Source organism: Astyanax mexicanus, chromosome 12, assembly GCF_023375975.1.
Source record: "Astyanax mexicanus isolate ESR-SI-001 chromosome 12, AstMex3_surface, whole genome shotgun sequence".
Taxonomy (NCBI): domain Eukaryota; kingdom Metazoa; phylum Chordata; class Actinopteri; order Characiformes; family Acestrorhamphidae; genus Astyanax; species Astyanax mexicanus.
The window spans coordinates 4,868,563-4,886,426 of record NC_064419.1 but is presented as its reverse complement, the minus strand read 5'-3'; the positions used below and the strand labels follow the sequence as shown (position 1 = coordinate 4,886,426).

Here is a 17,864-nt window from a genome sequence, read left to right as displayed (position 1 = left end):
AGATTTTTAAAATAGCCTCCTTTTTATTTCAACTTGTTTTCGTTCTGGCATCTCATCAAATAATGAAATAAAAAAATGGAAATAGATAAATAAGTATAAACATGACAAAAATGTGGAAATGTGGAAACAAAAAAAAAACAAAAACAAATAAATGTTTAAATAAATAAAATAATAAAAAAAACAAATGCAGAAATACATCAATCGATCATATAAGTAAATGAATATATAAATGAATGAATAAATAAATAAATGCATAAACAGCCCCAAATAAAGGTTCATGGTACATGGATTCCTGATATTATTTGAAGTGTGTACTTTTTCGTGACAGAATATATTTATTATATTTTTTTATTTATTTATCTATACAATTATATATCTGCACTTATTTATTTATTTATTTATTTATTTATTTATTTTAAGTTTATACTTGTGTTTATTAGCTGTGTTTATGTGGGCGGGGCTCTGAGCGCACTGACTCGCAGAATCACTGAGTCACTGAGGGAGCCGAGCAGAGAGTCGAATAGGGAGCCGAGCGGGGGAAGCCTGGAGGAAGGAGGAGGAGCAGCAGCAGAGCCGGGCAGTGTGTGTGTGAGAGGGAGGGTGAGTGTGTGTGAGTGGATGAAAAGGGGAAAGCTGGGTCTGAGCGGAGCAGCAGAGCAGCTGTAACTGACTGAAGAAGTTCGGATCCGGAGGGGTTTTTATTATCTGGGTTTGAAGCTCCGGACCGCAGCCTCGCTCTCATGCTGCCGGATCATGCGAGAGAGCCTCACCATGAAATTCGCCTGGAAAAGTAAAATGGTAAAAATGCGTTTTCTCCTTTTTTCTTCTGTTTTTGAGACTCTAAACTGTTGGCTTTGTGGCGGAGAGAGGGAGAGGGGGAGAGGAAAGGAGGGAGGGAGAGGGAAAAGTAGCGGATAAAGAGAAAAGGCTGCTGGAGTTGGTGGGGGGCTGGGGGCTGGAACACTCAGAGCTTTAGGTTTAACTTTGTTAGGTTAGGTTAGCATGTTAGCTAATTTAAAGCGGTAAGTTAATTGTGATGGTAATGGTTGGGGATTGTTTGTGAGGAGGTGAGCTGCCTGTACTTAGTTTATAGTGTAAATTAGTGAGAGTTCCGTTACTTTAACTCTTTAGTTCTGTCCTGTGGAGCTGCAGTCTGCGTTTAGAGAAGCAGCTTGAGGACAAAAACAAAGCTCCAGCTCACTTTCTCACAGAGAAGTAAGTGTTTGGACAGTGTGCGGATTTTTTTTTTGAGTGGAAAACTCCGGTTTGCTGCTTCTGTGGTTGTGGGTTTGGGCAGAAGCCCAACAGTGCTGATCTAGCTGGGCATTTATTGGATTGTTTAAATGGTTTCAATGGTTTAAATGGTTAAGTATCCAAAAGCCCATCAGGGTCTGTCTGGTCCAGCTGGACCCAAAAGCAGGCAGATTATTATTATTATTCAGCAGGCTGGTTTCTGTTATTGTGGCCTGCTGAGCTTTACAGGCTTTACTGGGCTGCTGGACATTTCTCAAAGATTTGCTAGAGCTTGTGGCTTTATTTTGTGAAGAAAGTAGGTTAGGAGATTAGTTCTGGACTAGTTATACTTTTTGTGATTAAAAAACAATTTTGGGCTCTTAAATATTTAGCACATGTATAAAACAACACAGCAACAATAATGATAACTATATTGTAACATAAATAAACAATAAGTCAATACGTTACTTATAAGTGTATATTAAGTTTTTTTATTAGTTTATTATTATCATCAAAATGTCCACAATTTATATACACATATAAAATAGTACTAATGTACTAATTTGCTGTACAATGCTACAATATTTATACCCATAAAATATGCATTTAGTAGGTAAATATATAGCAAGTGTAAGACAATAGCTTACTTACATTTCTTTACTTTGTAAAGAAAGTAGGTTAGGGAATTAGTTCTGGACTAGTTGTAATTGTTTGTCAATTGCATTATAAACACAATAAACAATAACTCAACAACAGCAACAGTAATGAGAATTATAATATAAACAACCTATAACAATATACACCTAAGTAATATACACATAAGTAAATACATTACTAACAAATATATATTATGTTATTTTGTTTTTTATTAGTTTATCATCAAAATGTACATAATTTATATACACTTAAAAATCTACAATTAATACAGTATTGCTGTACATTATTATAATAATTGCACCAATAAAAGATTAATTAAAGTGTCGGGATGAAGCAAAATAAAACAAGGTGATACAGTTTACTGTTAAGAAATGTATGGTAATGAATTAAGACAAACCTTTTTTAAATGAAACATTTTAAATGAAAGTCTTGAAACTTGAATATAAATTAAAATAAAAGTAATGTTAATAACAGTTTTAAATAAGTTAATTTAATATGTTAATTTGCTTTAAATAATTAATTTGTGATAAATTGGTATATTGTGTGGTAAAAGCACATTCAAAATACATTTAGATTCAGATTTAAATTCATATTAAATTCATATTAGTTTATTAGTGACCATACAACAAGTTGGTGGAATGTACACAACTAATCGAAAAATACAAACACAAGTTTCAATTAATGATCTGGTTTATTAATGACCTGGAAAAGCATCTATGATCATTAAAGCTATAACACTGACATTACTACTACTGCTGCTGCTACTACTAATAATAATAATATATTTTGTTGTGTATATTAGTAATAAAAATATTATTATTGTCTGTAGTTGTACTCCTACCCTCCTCTGTTTGAGGGATGACGCTGGCTGGGACGTAAAACCACTTGTGGAAACATGTATTGGTGGTAGAGAGGCGGCTGCAGTGAGTAGAGTGTGGACTCAGCAGGGTCCAGCCCTGAGCTCACTGACCTCCTGCCATTGTTTTGCGGTGAGGTCTGCATGACTTGTTGAGCCAAAGATTTATCGGCCAGCACTGTACAGGAAACAGCCAGCAAACACACACACACACACAAACACACACAGACACACACACACACACACAGATAGACAGACAGGCTGCCGGCTTCACCCCGAGCTTCTGACCCTCCAATCTCAGACTCTCTGACTCCCAGTTTGACTGAGGGCTTTCGTTTCAGGGGAAAAGTTCAGCCATGAAATGATGTGCAGATTTGTCTGTACACTAGAGCTGGGAAATATGACCATATTTTGTATTTAATTTTCTTATCAAATCAATAACACACTATTTTTAATAGCAATAAAGATATCGAGGATTAACAAAAACTATCCCTACTGCACATTTCATCACAAAAAATCCTGTTTATTTGGATGATGTGAATCAAAAATGTGATCAAATTTGAATTGTAGTTTTTAAGAATGGGTTGCCACTTTTGTATCGTGAAAGTAATACAATCTTTAAAGATGATCATAATGTTTTGGCCATATCACTCAGCTCTACTGTACACTAGGGTGGGACAAATTGATACTGATACTGCGATATATCGTATCAATGTCTTTAGATATGTGACCTCAAATTTAAAATATATTTTAACAATATTTTTATTAAAACATAGGCGCACTAATCTCTAAAATTCTGAACTAAGACTAAACTAACTAAAGCCCTATCCGGATGGGATTCGTTTCTCAGGGGGTCCTGGGGTAATTTTCTCTTTTATGGGGAGTCCTCTGTGATTTTATTCCCATCTGGAATGACCATGTGTGTGTTTTTCCCAGACGTCCTCTGAGAAAATTACAGGCTGAATTATCTACTGTTTTTCGCTGAACTCCTCGCTGTGGTCCTCCTGTAATTTTAGTCCCATCCAGACTCACATCTCTGAGTTTCGTCTCCTTACAAGAGTGAGAAACTAATCCCGTCCGGATAGAGACTTAAGATTTTCTGCACGTTTTTTAGTTTCCTAGTTTGTGCAGTCCATAACACAAATCTTAACACATATATGGGTCAGTTTTCCAGACAGGGATTTTGCCTGGTCTTGGACTAAACAGCATTCTGAATAGAGATTTGAATTTTCCATTGAAAAGAAACTATAGGCTAGTTTATATCTAGGCTTAATCCCTGTCTGGGAAACTGACCCAAAGTGTCCAGTTTAGTTTTTTTCCATCACTGCTGCCAGTAGTTTATATCAGAAGTTTATAGGATTCAGTCTGAACCATATTCCCACCAAAGACAAACACACCAGTCTGCACTGATCGAGCAATAAATCCAGTCAACCAGGACATTATTCACCGCTGTGATGAACATGTTGAATGTTTTTTTTATTTATCTTTTTATGATTTCTCTGTTCTGAATCACATGATTCAACACTTCAGCTCATTATTAGATCTGCAAGGTTAAATGTAGTGTAGTGCAGTACATCAGTATTGTATCAAATCACAATATTTTACCCCACCTTAACTATAAAGCACTGCTGGAAAACCATGCTGTTGTTGTTCATAAGTGTAAACTGTTATGTGTATACATGCGACATGCGGTGAGTTTTGATATAAAAAAAAATCAGGTTTTGCATGACCACACATCCTTGAAAAAATCTGATTTGTGTCACATTAAGACAACAAATCAGTTTTGAATGATGTCAGCTTGGAAATGTAAATGTAACTGTTGTAACATTTTTCTTAAAGTATCAGCGTCAGGGTCATAGTGATGCTCTACTGACTGTATTTTTTGCACTAAGTCACAGTAAACTTAGATTACCAAATTTCTCCAGCACTAAGGCTGGAGCATTAGCATTAGCTGCTAACCGCTAGCGCCTGACAGTGCTAAACCGAGGAACCCTGAGTGTTCTGGTAAGCCAGGGCGATTTTAGCTAGCGGCTCGTTCTACCTAGCTTGTTTTAAGAAGATAAACACGCAGGCTACAGTCATGAGGTAACATAAGTAAATTCATGTAGTAAAAAAATGTTAAACAAAACCGAAATATATGGTAGCTCTTATCTGTTAAATCTGATAAGGGGACAAAGGAAACTATTGGTCTTTCTTTCCTGGAGTGGTCCTGATGAGAGCCAGTTTCATCATAACGTCTTTAAACATCTTTGCGACTGCACTTGAGGGAGGATACTTTCAAAGTTTATGGAAATTTTTCAGATTGACTGACCTTATATATTATATTATATATATATTATATAATTATATTTATTATTCTTTGCCTGTATTGTGTTGTATTGTCTGTCTGCGCTTTTGTACTGTTGCACTTTTGTTCTGTCTACACTGTGTTTATGTGCACCATGGTCCCTGGAGGAACGTTGTTTCGTTTCACTGTGTACTTTGTATATAGCTGAAATGAAAATAAAAAAACACTTTGACTTGACTTTTGACTTCATATTTTTAAGTATTTTTTCTTCACTTAGTTGAGTAGTTTTTGCAATAATATCGAACAGAACTAGCTCTTCATAACACAACTCCGTTGAACAGTGAAAGAGCTAGTGCTTAGCGTGGTTAGCATCTAATGCCAATACTGCTCCAGCAGTGCTAGCCAGGGATAGCAGCAGGCTACAGGCCAATATACTCTTATCTGAATACTGAAAGAGCTAGCGCTTAGTGCATTTAGCAGCTAATGCTAATGCTGCTCCAGTCTTGATGCTGGAGAACTAAACTGAAACTCCTGTATAACTCTGGACTTCAGCGGAATGGCTTTACTGCTCCTTATAACCTGTATGTAAGAATTAAAACATAAGGCACACCAGGTTATATGGGAAAATTAAAGGATTTTAAGTGCTCCTTATACTATGGGAAATATGATACATAACACTTAACAATGTTCCTGTATTACCACCTCAGTCCACATGCTTCTGTTTCTCTCAGCTTGTCCAGAAATGTGTGTTCTTTTTACCTCTCATGTAGGAGGGCCCCAGGAGCAAGAAATGCACGTTCTTGATTGGTCCTGCTTTAAAAGGCAGTCTGCACTTACTGTACTATCGTCTTCTTAGACACAGATTGACCATAAGCCAGAAGAACGTCCAGTACTGACTAAGCACCGGCTCTGAGATTTAGTCCAGAACCATCTATATTTAATCTATATTCTCAGAATCGGCTCTCAGAGTTCAGTAATCTTCTGCAGGAATAATGAGCTGCTGAGTCGTTAGCGCTGAAGCCGAGGGCTGGGGTAATTAAGGCCACACTGTTTGAGTTTCCTCACACAGCTCTGAGCTCTAGGATTTTTCTGTAAGCTGGGAATTCAGATTCCCCCACTTCCTGCAGGAAGATTGTGTTTACATTCTGATGACTTTCCCAGATCCTCGCACACACACAACTACAGTATCTCTCGCTCTGTCTCTCTCGCTCACTCTCCCTTTCTATTTCTCTCACTCTCTTACTACCTTTTACTTTCATTTTTCTTTTTTTCTTTCATTATTTCTTCCCATTTTGTTTTCTCTTTGTTTGTATAGTAACAGTAAAAATTTGGACACACCTTAGGTTCAGTTTTTGCACAGTAAATTTTCTGCAAATCCTCCAAACTATGAAGAAAAGCAACAGAATTATTCAATTTTTAAAACTAGAATATGTTTTGTGTTTTAGATTATTTAAAGTAGCACCTCTTGCTTAGACGACAGGCTGGATTTTCTCAGTCGGCTTTCAGTTAACAGCTGTGCTGAACTTGTCAGGATCTTAATGTGTTTGAGAGCATCAGTTGTAAAGTTGTGAAGAGCTGGTATACACTGTTCTAATCCATATTATGGCAATAACTCTCAACTAAGTAAAGAAAAAATACTTTAACAGACGAAGGTTACTCAATCACGAAAATTTCCAAGAACTTTAAAAGTTTCCTTAAATGCAGTCGTGAAGAACATCAAAGACGTTCTGATGAAACTGGCTCTCATCAAGACCACCCTGGGAAAGGAAGAGCAAGAGTTCCTCTGTTGTACAGGATAAGTTCATCAGAGTTACCAGCCTCAGAAACCACAAGTTAACAGCTCCCAAGATAAGAGCACCTTATATTTTGGTTTGCTTAACACTTTTATGTTTATTACGTGATTTCTTATGTGTTCCTTCATGACTCAAGCTTTAGTTTACAGTGTAGGAAAATAAATACATTGAATACATACATCCATAGATCTTAAATTAAAATTGTTCTGATGTTGGTGATAGTGGCGATTATTGCATTAGGCAATGGTGGCTCTGTAGTTACTGTATCGGCCTTTTGATTACAAGGTTTTGGGTTCAATACCTAGCTTTGGCAAGCCGCCACTGTTGGGACTAGGGGTGGGCAATATTATGTTATATACAATATATCATGACACAGAAATATCATGATATTAAAAATCCATATTGTGATAATAGGGCTGTTCTGTCTTAAAAGTAGTCTACTATTTACTGTGAAGCTTTAGGTGTATTTATTGTATAATTGTTTTAGTTTGCAGTTTATATGCATGCACTTAATATTCTGCAATATTTTTTGCTGCATTATATTATTTTATGCTATATTATTTGTTTTGCCACATTATGATTATACTGTTATACTATTATACTATATTACTGAAATTAATTAATTATTTCTGTTTTCCTATATCGCCAAGTATATCGTTATCGCAAATATACCCTGAAATATCGTGATATTATTTTAGAGCCATATCGCCCACCCCTAGTTAGGATCTTAACCCTCACTGTTTCCAATCTTTTTTTTTTTTGTCCTCTGATCATCTCAGAATTTGATTCGAGTTATCTGATCTGAATCTAATCCCAATGGACTTGTATGTGGTTAAGTGAAATTCAAACGTCATCCAATCACCAAACAACATTTGGTAACGGTCAGATTAACCACTAGTTGATGGTGGTGATTTTGGGGAATCCCTTTTTCTTATCTTATCTTATCGTTTCTGTTTTTGTGGTCTTTCATTCATAACACTTTAGTTTTTCCCCCATCTCTCTCTCTCACTCTTCTTGGTATGTACTTCTTGTTCTAGTTCTGTCACACATGCTGCTTCCCTCTCTCGCTCTTCTCTGAACTTCACTCCAGCTCTCTTTCCAGTCACAACACGGACCCATTGTCCCCCCGTTTGTCTGAGACGAGTTGCATAATGCCGAGTGTTCTGTGCTAGCGTGGTGGCGTAACGCTGCTTTTCTCTTCCCGCAGAGTTCAGTGCAGGACTGGGGGGAGGAGGTGGAGGAGGGCGCCGTTTACAGCGTCACTCTCAAGAGGGTCCAGATCCAGCAGGCCGCAAACAAAGGAGCTCGATGGCTGGGGGTAAGAGCATGTGTTCAGTGCTTTGTTGACGTACACACTTGCCTACTGCGTTAATGCTTCTGGAAATGGCATGAGCATTCACACTGCTGTGGCTGAGGGCTTCAAAGAACCATGGAGAACCGTGGAGAACACTAGAGAACTGTTTCACCATTCTCCACCATGATTACTGTAGATTTAAAGAAAGAGTTGAGCAGTAAATGTTAAAATGCACTAAAGTTATAAAACTGATGTAGCTTAAATCTAACCGTGATTTAAGAGAAGCTATAAAAACTCTAAGATAAAAACTCTGGTCCAGCACTTTTAGGAACCCCTACATTTGTCTAGAACTGCAACGATTAGTCGATATAATCAACAATGTCGATTTTTAAATTGCTTAACTACAAATTTCGTTGTTGGCTAATCATTAATTTGTAACAATAATAGTATTGCGTTACACAAAGTGCTGAGGACAGAAGCACAATGGGTGATGGGTAAATGGCTCATTCACACAGTTCACACTCAACTTAGTCTGTGTCTCCAATAGTGCCCAAACACAACAGATATAATACACATTTAATCACTAAATATTAGTACTTTCCACATTTAAACAACATCCATGCCTTTTAAATCTCATGCTCAGCTGTTTTTATCATTTTCAGAGGTGGATGACATAGGAGAAATAATCGTTGATTTATCAACTAATCGAAAAAATAAAAATAATCTTCAGATTAGTCGTCTACTAAAATAATCATTAGTTGCAGCCCCACATTTGGCCCAGATTTGGGTCCGACTGACTGGGCTGTGTTCAGACTGCCAGCAGAAAATCCAATTTCTGTCATATCTAGACAAATTGTATCCTGATTAGTTTTTGATAGTCTGGACTTTCAGAGTACACACAAAATCAGATTTTTCCCCAACCTGATCTGAACCACATTTAGAGCTGGTTTGAAAAGCTAATATATTTGTAGAGATACATTTGTACAGATTTGTACAGATTAATCTGTGTCTGGACGCTGTAGCTGGTGAAATTGGATTGTAAAATGTGTTTTGTTTCCCTCACAACACAACGAACAACTTCCTCAACAACTTCATCGAATCCAGTGTGATGGAAGTGCAAGCGTCCAAAAACACATGGATTGAGAGAGTTCACCCCAGAGTCCAGACCTTAACCTCATTGAGAATCTTTGGGATGTGCTGGAGAAGACTTAGCGCAACTGTCATACTCCATGTGGCCAAGAACTTTTATTTTGACATGATTTGAGATTTATTGAGTGTTTTTGTTTTACTTCCAATCAATTATATCTTAAAGCTTTTATATCAGCAGGTGAATTAGCCGTTAAAAATAACTGATGTCCATCGTTGTTCGGTTTGCTTTTATACAGTCTGTTTTACAGTAGTGTGTGTCTGTTGTTTCAACCTTTGATTCTTTTTCCCCCCAAAACGACCAACACCCCTCTGAAACAACATGAGAACATAATACCACTCACTTTACAGCCTGAATCACTCACTCACTCACTCACTCACTCACTCGTATTATGAGATATGGTGTAAAGACTGAGGTAAATAAAGTAAAGTAAAATATATTTATATATGCATTCGGTTAAATTTATATATTTTTACTCTCCTGGTGACTGCATTGGGTATATGTGAGTATATATGTGTGTGTGTTTTGTGTGTGTACATGTGTGTTTTAAGAGGCAGCAGAGGAGGGTGGAGAAAGCAGTGCTCTGATTAGAAGCAGATTGGAGTGTTTCCTGTTGTAGCGTGCCAGCAGCACCAAGCTTTCTCTCTCTCTCTTTACTCTCTCTTTTTTTCTCTCTCTCTCTTCTCTCTTCTTCACTTCTGAGGCTCACACACACACACTCTCTTCTCTTCTCTTCTCATCTCAGTCATGTCACACTGGATATGCACAGTGTTTCATGTGGCCTAATCTAAACTAAAGCTAAGCTTATCTTAAAGGAAAACTGCACACACACACACACACAAATACACACATACACACCCTGTATGAAGATTGATCTTTTAAAAACAGTCTGTAACAACCATAAACATATTTGTATTTGCTGCCCCAGCACTTAAGCTCTGCACAGTGATGTTGATATTGAGTGACGCTCCCTTGCAGACAGTTGTGTCATTCCTGATTTTTAGGACTTGCTTTCTTATGAAATCAAGGCCGTTAGAAATGAATTTATTCTGCCTTTATTGGATAACTGCCTCTGCTGTCCAGGAAAGGCTTTCTACTAAATTTTGGTGCATTGCTGTTAGGATTTGATTGTATTCAATAATGAACTGAGCACCATCATTCCAGAGAACACAGTTCTACTCTCTGTTAGCAATCTGGACATATTTTTGGACATAAAGTACCAGTCAAAAGTTTGGACGCCTCTTAAATTCAGTGGTTTTCATTTTTTAATGACTTTAGTATAGGGGTGAACAGTATGTCCCTAAAATAATATCACAATATTTTGTGGTATTTTTGCCATAATAATACTTTTGGCACACCACTAACTAAGACATAAAAAATACACAAATTTTATCAGATTTGTAACAAGAGTCAATGATCCAGAATGTCATGATACTTAAAATAACACACTCCACATATTTCCCATATATCCTTGATTACAGTAAAAGAAAATTAAAGTATTATACTATTTATTTCTAAACTGTATCTTTAAAGCATTTTAAAGATCCATGAACCTGAAAGAAAATGCCAGAAATTACCCCTCGAAAACGTTTGTCTGAAACTTATGTTAAGGTTGAAAGGTTGGAGTAATAAATGATAGAATAATAGTTTTAAAAAATAGTAGAATACAAAAGAAAAAGTAAATATGGCACCTTTAAACCTGTTTTTCTCCTCTCCCTCTCTCTTTCTCTCTTTCTAGGCGGAGGGTGATCGTTTACCCCCGGGTCACACGGTCAGTCAGTTGGAGACGTGTAAAATCCGAAGTATCCGAGCGGGAACACTGGAGCGGCTTGTGGAGACGCTACTGACAGCATTCGGAGATAATGACCTCACCTACACCAGCATCTTCCTGTCCACATACAGGGCCTTCGCCAGCACCCAGAGCGTCCTGGAGCTGCTGCTGGACAAGTAAGTGTGTATGTTTGTGTAGTAATGATGAACTGCAATCTGGAACCATGTTTTGTTCTTCAAACTAGCTCACAAGACCCCAAATACTTTCTTCAGAATGAGAAATCCTTGTTTTTTAAACTTAATTTATGTTTAAGTGCATCTATTCTAATAGGATCTGGAGATTTCATATTATATCTCATTTACTGCTGCTGAGAAATGATTTATAAGAATGCGATTATTCTCTGTGCAGTACTGTATGTCCTGAAAAAGTATTAATAAACATCAAATGAGTCCAAACTCTGCATTACACAGAGTGGCATATCATTCACTCTAAACGGAGGATGATGATGATGATGATGATGGATTGGATGCAGTGGAAGCTAGTTTTTGTTTACAGAAATGCTGTGTTTTAGCCTGACTCTTGTTCTAAACAGAAACGATACTAATACAACAGCAGAACAGCAGAGCTTCATAATGCTGGAGACATGATAAATGCTGATTGTGGGCGTTTTCCCTGCTGTAGCACAGCTGATTCTGCTCATAAAGTTCTTTATAATTACCCAGTGAGTCAAATTAGGTGTGGTAGAGCAGGAGAAACACACAGTGCTCTGTGTCTATGTTTGTGTGTGTGTGTGTGTGTGTCCATCCCAGTACACAGTCCAATCATTATAAGGAGTGGTGGTGCTCAGGTGTATTTTTTTGTGATAGGAAAATAAACCATAGACTGTGTAAAAACATGGACAGTGCAGTGTCTCTTAAATGTCTAGTGCCTCTGCTGGCTGGTTGCAGTATGATGTGTAGCTCCACCCATCCCCAGCAGCGTGTAATTCCCAAAATTAGTTTTTCTGTGCTAATATTTAAATTCTCCAGGTTTAGTGAATCTGGATGCAAATTTAACTAAATTAAAATGTTGAGTAATTTGCTTTTATTATAGAATAGAGAGGAATGAAACCAATGTGTAACTGTTTTCTACGGTCATTGGAAAAAATGGTCAGACTGAGAGTTCCTACATGTACTAAACTAGACTTTTATAATTGAAACATGTTGCTATACATGCACTAAAAATAATATTTGATTATTTAAATAATATAATCTATAATGTAGATAGTGTAATCACATGTGCTCCAAATTGAGGCTCAGGTGTGTGTGCGTGTGTGTTCTGACAGGTACGGGAACATGGAGGACTGTAACAGAGAGAGCAGTCCTCTTCAAGCAGGAGAAAGCAGAGGAGCTGTGAGAACGTGAGTGATGTTTTATTCTGCTTTACACGCCTCACACTGCAGCAGCAATACTGATCACTACATTCATACTGTAGTAATTCTGATCAGCTCACTTCAGCACTACTGATCCATTCACTGTAGTATTGCTACAGTAAATAGATTTCCTAATGTCCTAACGTTGGTGACGTGGTCATTTTCCAGGGAAGCGCTCAAAAGCACGGTGGCAGCATTTTTACATAACTGTTTCTAGACAGTTTATAGGAAACAGGAAACTAAGGAAGTTACAAGTAACACTTGTGGCAAATGTGTGACTCACAGATTCAGATCATATTTCATTCAGTTAAACTGCGATTAGGAAAATATTTGAAATATTTGAAGAAGTTTACATAAGTCCCCCTTGCTCTTCATATTAATTTCACTGAAGCCATCACTCTTTTAACTCTATATCTGTGCCTACAGCTGTATATCTATCAATTTATTCATTCAGAAAAACACTAATAATATAATAACTACAAAATAATACATTTAATCAAAAAGTCTTGATTTTATAAAAAAGCTCTCTTCATGAGATTCTTATAAAATCAACAGCTGGTTTGGTAAATTTTAATCATAGTAAATCAGGAGGAAATTGAGCACAGCTACTGGGGCACTGACTGGAAGCGTCAAAGGGAAATCTTGAACACAACACTTGTGATTAGTTCTTCTTCCTCTTCCTCGTCTTCTTCCTCTTCTTCTTCCTCTTTTTGACTGTATTTATATTAATCTACATCTGTTCTAATGGGATCTGGAGTTTTTTCTGTAAAAATTCTATTACTGCTGAGAGAAATCGTTTGTAATCTTGTGATTAGTTCTTCTTCCTCTTCCTCGTCTTCTTCCTCTTCTTCTTCTTCTTCCTCTTTTTGACTGTATTTATATTAATCTACATCTGTTCTAATGGGATCTGGAGTTTTTTCTGTAAAAATTATATTACTGCTGGAAGAAATAATTTATAATCTTTTGATTTGTTGCCTAAAATCTCGTACTGCACTTTTTTGTTTTTAGCTCTTATATCAAATTATTCGTTATTTTTCTCCCCTGCAGTGCGTTAGCGTCAATCTTGCGAGCGTGGTTGGATCAGTGCCCTGAGGATTTCCAGGAGCCACCGTCGTACCCCTGCCTGACCAGGGTGTTGGACTTCCTGCAGAAGGCCATGCCCAGCTCAGAGCCCACGCGCCGGGCACAGAGCCTGCTGGAGCAGCTGCAGAGCCAGACCAGCCTGGAGAGCGACACTGATGGTCAGTCTGTCTCTCTGTGTCTGTCTGCCTGTCTATCTGTCTGTCCTTTTAACCCAGTTCCTCTCAGCCCTGGCCTAACTAAGCTAAAGCTTACCTGTTATGCTCACTCTCTCTTCCTGTTTTTTTTTATTTTTTTTCTCTATTTAGCTTCATCCGCTCACTTTGTTTACACTAACGCACATCCGTCCATCTGTCCACACCCTCCGAAATATATCAACAACTTTTCCTGCTCTTCTCAAATCTGTTCTAACTCCCTCCCCATGCCATTGCTACAGGAGGCTTCCATGGGAATAGTCCGTTCTGCCTGGGCGAAGACGAGGAAGTGGAGATCGAGGTGCAGGAGGACTTCCTGAGCTTTAGCGCCGACCTGGTGGCCGAACAGCTCACCTACATGGACGCGGTAGGTGGTCCTGTGTGGCCACAATATTATGACCACACTTACTGTCCATATTATCAGATTCAATGTTTATAAATATAAGACAGTTTGTAGTTCTGGAGCCATATCTTACACCCTGCACATGGCATGTCATGATGCTCATTGCTATCTTACACCCTATCCAACAGTCTATTCTCACGCCTTCTGTCTGCCAGAGTCGTTTATAATAGAGACAGTCTGGAAGTGAGGTGTGTTGAGGTAAATTTCTGACGTATTGCTTTCTTGGCAGCAAAAAAAAACACAGGTGCACCACGGACAGTTTTGAACCCTGACTGCAGTCAATTGTCAGATGTTCATTGCTATCTTGGCAATGCATATGCGCTGCACACGCTCAATGTTCATGCACCCACAAGGATGTGCAATAACATAACATTGCTGTTCCCATAAATAATCTTCTTGCTCACCTTCACAGTGCGAATGAGCAGGTCAGTATCCTCTGCTGAGAAGTGCAGAAGCGATGCACCGTTAAAATAACAATCCGCCAAAGTCAGAGCACACCTGGCTCTTAATCAGAATGAATGGTGTCATTCTGATTGCTTTATTTCATGTTATAGCCAAAACACACCAATGATTAATTAAGAGAATTGGTGCATGCCTTTTGCACACTTCGAGATGCCTAAGACATACTTTTCCTGTCATTACGATAGCAAAGACATACTGACACATTCTAAATCAAGCTAAATGGTGCTCTATCAGTCATCACAGGATGCTGGAGATTTCTGATTGGTGGACTGTTCTCAGTGCGGTTGAGTGAAGCTGAGGTGTTTAAAAACTGAAAACATAAAACCAGCAGTGCTGCTGGAGTTTTTAAACATGCTAAGAAGGATCCACCACACCAATAGTAGCTGCTCTGTGTTTTTCACCATTAAAACACATAGTGAATAGATACAGCACTAGAACTACAAAGTGCTCAGATCTGTTCTGTAAAGCTGATATAATGGACAGTGTGGTGGTGTTAAAGTTATGGAGTTAAAGTTAGTGTAAAATATTTATGTATATAACTGTAGACTAATGTTGTGTACCCTTTGTCTTGTAGCTACTGTTTAAGAAGGTGGTCCCGCACCACTGTTTGGGCTCAGTTTGGTCACAGCGAGACAAAAAGGAGAACAAGCAGGCCGCGCCCACCGTCCGCGCCACCATAACCCAGTTTAACGCTGTGGCCGGCTGTGTGGTCAGCACCGTCCTCCACCAGCGCCACCTACGGCCACACCTGCGGGCTCGCATCATCCAGCGCTGGATTGATGTCGCACAGGTGTGTGTGTGTGTGTGTGTGTGTGTGTGTGTGAGCACCATAATTGGTTCACCTATGTTTTAAAATAGAACTCCAGTGTCTTTAAATAAAAGCTTACTTTTAAATTAAAAGTTTTAAAAAGATTTTTAAAAAGTTGGTCTTCACATGTTTTAATCCAAGTTTTTGGTTAATAACCACAAAATGCTCAATAGTATTGTTTTTCCTGAGATCAAGGATATTGAACATTTTAAGTTTACTCTACTTTTGTTGGAGTAACTCTCTCTACTGTCCAGAATTATTTTTAAAATAGATTTTAGAGCACTGCTTTGAGGAATTGATTGGGCTTTACCTAAGTTAAGTAAAGCTAAGCTAAGTAAAAAAAACTGTAATTCTTATTTAAAAAATTGTCTTTTAAAGTCAAATAAGTGCTAGATGTTAATCTACACAGATTTCATATCTCTTCCATTTATTTACAGTAAGCTTAGATTTCCAGATTTCCACTAAGGCTGGGTGCAGCAGCATTAGCAGCTAACTACTAGCCATAGGTTTGTTCCATATAGCTTGTTTTAACACAGTAAACACGCAGATTACACTCTAAAATATACTCACCTCTGAACGGTAAACTAACTAGCGCTTAGCGTGGTTAGCAGCTAATGCTAATTCTGCTCCAGTCTCTGTGCTGGAGAAACTTCACTGAAACTCCTTAACAACGCTGTATTTTGGCAGAGGGGCTTTACTGCTCCTTAATACCTGACTGGTAGAAGTCATACATAAGGTGCACTTGATTATAAGACACACTGACGTTTTTTGGAAAAAATCAAAGGATTTTAAGTGCATATTTTTATGCGAAAATTACAATAAATTGGTAAACTGGGCTGAGGTCAGTTGGTAATCATCCAACTTCCTGACCTTGTTAACAGCAATGCAAATCCAAAATCTTGTAGAGACAGTTACTCCCAACAAAAGCAGGATTAAAAAAAAATTATATTCTTGATTTTAGAAGAATCAATGAATAAGCCGTTGTCGTAATACTTCATGTCCATACTTCTATGGTCTATCTGTCACTCAATAGTTAGTAATGTTAGCACTGTATAAAACTCTTGTGTCTTGTGTTCTCAGGAGTGTCGAATCCGTAAGAACTTCTCCTCCCTCAAAGCGATCGTCTCAGCCCTGCAGACCAACCCCATCTACAGGCTGAAGCGAGCCTGGGCCTGTGTGCACAAGTGAGTTTCCAGACCACCCCCCTTCAACACCCCCCAGGCTTCCTTTCTCAGATATTAAAAGCATTTCCTCACAGCTACTTCCTCTTAGGATTGCCCATTTTGTGGAGAGTGCTATTTTATTCTTAAACACTGCAGCATCTTCAACTTGAATGCCTCAGAACTCACTGAAGCTTTGATGTAATTCTGGCACTTCTTAAAAAATATGGGTTTCAGATTGCAACAATACGGTCTTTTTAAGAAGAGGCACTTTCGGTTTCTTTTAAGAATGATTCAGAGGAGAGTTCTTATCAGAAACCATGAGATAAACTAGATTCAAGGATTCAATCTAGTTATAGCAATTGTTAAAATAAAATAAATATAAAGATGAATTAGAACAGAATGTATAGAAAATATCAAAAACTATATCATGATAAATACTCAAAATATAAAAGAAAGTAAGGAAGTAGCTGCAACATGAGGATAAGAAAACATTGTACATTTTAACACTTTAAGCCGTTACTTCAATTTTATAGGCCATAAAATAAAATCTTAAATCATTCCACAAATTCTACTCAAATAAAATACTGTATAGCAGTTTTCACTTTAGTCATTTAGTTTGAGTTAACTCCTAAAACAGATCACAGATTAAATCATAGATTCTTGAGAAACAAATCATTTTAGAAGCGTAATTTTAGTTTTTAGTTTTCAAACACTGTTCAGACTTCTTTTTTAAGTGAGCAGGTTGGATTTGCATGTTCAGACATAGTTACTGTTATCTTGTTACCACAACACAGGATTGCTTACATTCGGCAGGTGGCAATTGGACCCCTGCAGTTCCATTGCTCTTGATTTTAAGAGATCATTGCTTATATTGTAAACTAGGGGTGGGCGATATTTCATGGTATTTTCACGATAACGATATTTTTGGCGATATGACAAAATACTGAATTAGAAAAATTATTTAGCATTTTATTATTGCATACAATATGATATGGCTAACTGAGATAATATGGCTAACTAAAAAAATAATTTTATTAGATTTGTAACAGAAGTCAATGGTCCAAATATCTCCATATATCCAGGATTAAAATAAAATGAATGATACTGGACAGATATAATCTGTATTAAGTAGATATATAATGGGACATGAGAACAGTGTGAATTTTTATTTAGCTAACAACAGCAAAAAAAAAAGTAATACCCTAATATGATAATTAAGGGTGGGTGATATGGCACGATATTTCAGGGTATAATATAATTCACAATATTCTACATTTTTGGCAATTTTTTCAAATACGATATGAT

The 17,864-nt window shown here is 37.5% G+C and overlaps 1 protein-coding gene across 2 annotated transcripts in view; it reads left to right on the top strand.

The window, feature by feature from the left end:
- rgl1 (ral guanine nucleotide dissociation stimulator-like 1) overlaps positions 1-17,864 on the top strand; it is a 53,987-nt gene that overhangs the window by 27,133 nt on the left and 8,990 nt on the right. The window contains exons 1-8 of one of the 2 annotated variants that reach the window (XM_007245814.4): positions 557-798; positions 8,034-8,144; positions 11,006-11,214; positions 12,363-12,437; positions 13,497-13,690; positions 13,966-14,090; positions 15,163-15,378; positions 16,477-16,580. In XM_007245814.4, coding sequence (XP_007245876.3) covers positions 754-798; positions 8,034-8,144; positions 11,006-11,214; positions 12,363-12,437; positions 13,497-13,690; positions 13,966-14,090; positions 15,163-15,378; positions 16,477-16,580 — 1,079 coding nt within the window. In that variant the 5' untranslated portion in view covers positions 557-753. Of the gene's footprint in view, positions 1-556; positions 799-8,033; positions 8,145-11,005; positions 11,215-12,362; positions 12,438-13,496; positions 13,691-13,965; positions 14,091-15,162; positions 15,379-16,476; positions 16,581-17,864 lie in introns of those variants that run through there. The other variant, XM_007245813.4, reaches the window with a different exon arrangement.